Consider the following 5,843-nt stretch of genomic DNA (forward strand, 5'->3'; position numbering starts at 1 on the left):
TTTAAATTTGAAAATTGTGTTTGTATTCATCCCCCCCTTCTACAAACTGTTTAGTATTCTTGTAGACCCTTTTGGGACCAACAGGAAGGCCCGTTTCCTTGCGGAAAAACACCATTCTCGTTTCTGGATATCTCACAAAATTCTTTCTCGGGGCCCATCCCATCGTGCTTAAATTTCCAAGAAATGAAGCATCTGAATTTGGGTTCCAACAGATTCACCAGATCAATACCCAATGTATTTCGTAGTTTGACTCGTGTTTTAACTTTGGATATAGGCAACAACTCCTTCTCAGGACGGATACCTGAATTTCTTGGTAATCTATCCGATTTAAGGATCCTAATTTTGAGAGAAAATAACTTCAGTGGTTCTATTCTAAAGCAGTTGTGCCAATTAAGTGATGTGAGTTTGATAGATTTATCCGGTAACTCTATCTCTAGTTCAATACCTTCTTGCCTCCAAAATATTATAAGCCCTATCAAACGTGTTTTCAGAGAACTAACAATTTCCAGCTATGAGACTTCCACCCGATACCATCAGAGTGTTCTGTTTAAAGAGTATGATTCAGTATTATGGTCATAAATACTTGAGATGCAAGACAAAGTTCAATTTACAATAAAAACTCAATCTTGCTCTTACAAGGGTCACATTCTTGTTTTGATGGTGGGACTGGATCTATCATGTAACAAACTAGTTGGTGAAATCCCAAAAGAACTAGGGTTGTTGACCCAGATTCACTCTTTAAACCTGTCTCACTATCAATTGACAGGAACCATTCCGATGCAATTCTCAAATCTTGAGAATATAGAGAGCTTGGACCTTTATTACAATGGTTTGAGTGGCAAAGTTCCATCAGAACTAATTAAGTTGAATTATGTTGCTTATTTTGATGTTTCCTACAACAATCTATCAGGAAAACTCCCAGATATGAAAGCACAGTTTAGTACCTTTACCAATGAGAGCTATAAAGGGAATCCACTTCTTTGTGGACCACCACTAGAGAAGAAATGCACGTCTACATCGCAGGTGATAGATCCATCAGGTAAAGAAGGCACTGGTAATTGGTATGATATCGATATGGTATCCTTTTACGGAAGTTGTGGTGCGACATGGGTTGTGTTTCTGTTGGGATTTGTGGGTGTTCTTTACATCAATCCTTATTGGCGTAGAAGGTGGCTAGACTTGGCTGAAGAATGTATGTATACATGCTATTACTTCATTGATGATTCAGCAAGGAAGCTTTCGACGCTCTTCCGTAGATAATGTCTCCTTATGAGTGTGTGATTTATATATTGGTATTTTATACCCAATCTTGTTGTCTCTATGTCTGTTGGCCTGCAACATCACTTCACTACTCCAGTACATAATCTACAAACTAATATTGATCACAAAACTAGAAAATCAACAATATGTGCATCATAAAATGTACTTGAATCTGCATAAGAGTGTCATTAACGGTTGCCCCTCCGTCCACCTTAAGCAACAACTGTCCTTTTTCGTTCTTGATTTCCCCCTTTTCATCGACATCTTTATGGATTGAATCCAACACATCTTTTACTGAAAACACATACTTTCAAGAACAGCCCTTGCTATATGAGACTCTTTTGTAAGCCTTGTAAACCCAATGCATACACCACCGGCATCATCACGCCACCATGGTGCAAATAGTCCATTGAAAGCTGGAACAAAGTAAACACCACCGGTTGAGTCAACCTTTGAAGCCAAATCTTCGAATGATCCTTAAACTGTCTCTGAGCCACTGAACAACAGCTCTAGCAATGACGATTGAGTCCTCAAGAGCATAGTTTGTAGGAGCACCTTTACCACACACCTGACTAAATATCCGTAATTAGAATTCAAGGAATCAGCCATCCCTTGATTTCATATGTGACCAGTAACCTGAGCATTGCTTACAATTTTTGGTATAATGGATTTTGGAATTTTAATGTTCCCAATGATGGATTCGTCCCAATCAAGTGTTCAAACTTTTAAGCATGGTTCTTGATGTATTAGAGACATCAACGACACGTAATTGATTATCAATACACTAGTTGAATTCCAGATCAAGCAGGTGTATATAAAGTTCCAAAAAGGCCATGCCCTTTTTTAACAGCTGCACTCCAATGCATCTGAGAGAAAATGGATGCGATTGATTTGGAAGATGAGTCCATTGATGCAGAGATTCTCAATTCCATAGCGGCTTCCGTCACTTACCGCCCTTGGTACAAGCAACATGTATGCACTTTTCGTAATGATATCTTTAGCCGACATTACTAATTATACTTTTGTTCGAATCAAACTATCCGCGGCTACCAATATATCTCGCGGTAACAAAAATGTATTGTTATGGGTTATATCAAGGTTCAGTCTCCGTTTCATATTTCGTCGACCAATCCCTCCCGTTGTGTCATGGACCCATATTTTTTACGAGTACTTGCCTAAACTTTGTAATGGTTTCCAGGTATCATGAGTAGTCTGATGCACTAAAACAGGAACAACCTTAGAAAAGAGGTCCTGAGGTCCTTTGTTGCTTTTCCATCCCTTAGATTTCTATCTTTAGCATCTAATTCCATGGAAAGGGTGATTTCAAGGTTTGTGCTCTCCTTGACTTAGCTTCATAAATCAAGGGCTGAACACTTGCAGCTAGTAGAGTTGCGTTCTGTTCTGTTGTATCTTAGGGGCTATTTATCAAAGGCTTAAACGATAAGCACTTACCAAGTCACATTACCTTACAAGATGGGTATGATAAGGACCAAAAATATTACTCGGTAAGAGCGAGGCAAGGATCAAGAGTCTTACCCGTTAAGTAAGGACGACGACTCTTTCGATCATCGAACTTGTTTTACAATAAGCTGTTTGGGCCTATTCCAGTGAACTTCTCAAATCTTGAGAACAACAAAACGAAACAACTTAATGTTGAAGACAGACAAGTAAATTCCACTTCGTTTTACTTGAATGATCCAAACATGATGTATAAACATAGCTTTGAGAAATGAAAACCAACACTTGTAATATAAACAAAGATAGATTGAACATAACGTTTACTGCACCAAGTAAATCTAAGAGTAGAGAAAACTATGTAATGAAGAAAGGGAATTTAAAGAAAAGAAAAGAAAAGAAAAGCTGTTGAATGCGGTTTTCTATGCGGTTTTCTGGTTTAGATGGACAAATCAGCCAAATCAAAAGTTTTTTCCACTGCTTTACACCAAGAGGCTACTTTCTTCTTTCTCAACTTCTCATTCAAGACGGGATTGAAAGTGGTGTCTTTCTTCATTCTCTCGCCGTTTGAAAATATCTCTTCTTCTGTCCAAACTCCAACCGCTAAACCAGCTGCATATGCTGCACCCAATGCTGTTGTCACAATGTTTGCTGGTCTCTCCACCGGGCTACCAATAAGTCAGCCTGCAACATCCCTTCACTTCTTTAGTATATAATCTACCACCTAATATTGATTATTGATCACAAAATTAGAAAATCAACAATATGTGCTTTAGAAAATGTACCTGAATCTGCATAAAATGTACCTGAATCTGCATAAGAGTGTTATTAACGGTTGCCCCTCTATCCACCCTAAGCAAGAACTGTCCCTTTTCGTTTTTGAGTTCCCCCTTCTCACCGGCATCTTTATGCATTGAATCCAACACATTTTTCACTTGAAAGCACATACTCTCAAGAACAGCCCTGACTATATGAGATTTGTTTGTAAACCTTGTAATCCCAATGCAAACACCACGGGCATCATCACGCCACCATGGTGCAAAAAGCCCATTGAAAGCTGGAACAAAGTAAACACCACCAGTTGAGTCAACCTTTGAAGCCAAATCTTCAATTTCACTACCTAAACTGTCTCTGAGCCACGGAACAACAGCTCCAGCAATGGCAATTGAGCCCTGCAGAGCGTCATTTGTAGGAGCATCTTTTCCAATCTTGAAGGCTAAAGTGGTCAACAACCCATGTGTTGATTGAATCGCTTCTTCGCCTGTATTAAGAAGTATAAAAGCACCTGTTCCATAAGTGCTTTTGGCTTCTCCTTTCCTACAAGATTGACCCAACATTGCTGCATGTTGATCACCTAAACATCCAGAAATTGGAATTCTAGGAATCAACCATCCTTTTCCTTCATGACCAATAACCTCAGCATTGCTCATAATTTTCGGTAAAATCTCCTTGGGAATCTTTAGTGTTTCCAACGTAGATCCATCCCAATTGAGTGTTTTCAAGATCATAAGCATGGTTCTTGATGCATTAGAGACATCAGTCACATGTACACCATTATCAACACCTCTAGTTAAATTCCAGATTAACCAAGAATCTATGGTTCCAAAAAGAGCATCCCCTTTCTTAACAGCGTCTTTCACAACATCTACATTTTCCAACAGCCATAAGAGCTTCAATGCACTAAAATATGTGCTTATAGGCAAACCACATGATTCTAGGAAATGGGTTTTTCCCTTTGATAATTCTTTCTCCAATTTCCTACAAAACAAAGAATTTAAAAGGTATCAATATGCCCAAAAAATGGCAAAATAGAATCTTGATCAAGATCCCACAAGAAAGGACTAACAAGAATACAAATCGTTCAAAAACAGTATGCCCAAAAAAATGGCAAATAGAATCTTGATCAAGATCCCACAAAAAAGCACTAACAAGAACACAAATCATTCAAAAACAATATGCCCAAAAGATGGCAAAATAGAATCTTGATCAAGATCCCACAAGAAGGCTAACAAGAATACCAATCATACAAAAACTCAAACGGGTTACCAAACTTTCGATGAAAACAAAGTGGGTTTAGATCAAGAACTAGAAGTAGTGAAAAAAGATTGATGAAATCGAAGCAAATTGAACTGGTTCAAACATCCATATATCGCAATTATAAAAGAGCAACTCTAGTAGACTTGCTCCAAACAACAGTCGTTACCCTTTGATTCGTGATACCATCATACCAATGGCATTATCGGGAGGTTTTTTCCCATCATCAAAGGCATGCTCTACACGACTAAATTTTATTTTTATTATTGTTTTTATTGATTTCCCTTTCAAATGGTTAGAGCGTTAAGACGAGTGTTTAAAAAATTTTAATTGGTTAAATTGCAATAAGAAGTTGGGAAAATTACATGAAAATATAATTTATATAAATACATCAAATCACTCGCATGAACTAATACTATTAAAGAACAAAATTAGAGAACCATCAATTTACCTGAATCTGCATGAGAGTTTTATTGACAATGGCCCCTCCGTCCACTCTAAGCAACAACTGTCCCGTTTCGTTTTTGATTTCTTCCTTCTCACCAGCATCTTTGTGCATATGTAAAGGACAACGAAAATGGTTCGATAATCACCCATATATAAATACATCAAATCACTCGCATTCAAATTCATTTCAAGTTTTGAAAATATATACTTAAAAAACCGAGGGTAGCAGCTGTTAGTTGAGATCGAAATTCTAAGGTTCTTCAACCCACCCCCAGATTGTCGATTGGAGGTAAGATTTACATATTTAAGCTTTTTAGTATGTTGATACAAGTCAAATAGTTGGGATTTCGGGTTGAGCCGATGGCCAAGAGGCTGTATGTCACTGGTTGATAGCCACCTTGGACACAGGATGGAAAGTTATTTATGTTGCTACCGAACTCAAGAACATTGGATGACAATGATAAAATCATTTAATGAAATCGATTAAGAAACCAACCTGAATCGAGATTTGGAAGGGATGATATTCAACAATAGATTTAGGGGCCGTTTACCAAACGCTTACCCGGGTAAGCATTTACCACGTAACGTTACCTCACCTACCGGATGACTATAGTCAGGACTAAGAATCATACCCGGTAAGAGCGAGA

At 38.0% G+C, this 5,843-nt stretch overlaps 1 protein-coding gene across 1 annotated transcript; it reads right to left on the reverse strand.

Moving 5' to 3' along the window:
• Window positions 1-3,108: 3,108 nt before the first annotated feature.
• LOC112503992 (glycerol kinase-like) lies at window positions 3,109-5,308 on the reverse strand. The gene is given in 4 exon segments (XM_025107958.1): window positions 3,109-3,319; window positions 3,561-4,480; window positions 4,840-4,942; window positions 5,201-5,308. Coding segments are annotated over 4 exon segments (1,296 nt in total). The 3' UTR covers window positions 3,109-3,154.
• Window positions 5,309-5,843: the final 535 nt, after the last annotated feature.

Source organism: Cynara cardunculus, unplaced genomic scaffold (assembly GCF_001531365.2).
Source record: "Cynara cardunculus var. scolymus isolate 2C unplaced genomic scaffold, CcrdV1 Un_Scaffold_4282, whole genome shotgun sequence".
NCBI lineage: Eukaryota > Viridiplantae > Streptophyta > Magnoliopsida > Asterales > Asteraceae > Cynara > Cynara cardunculus.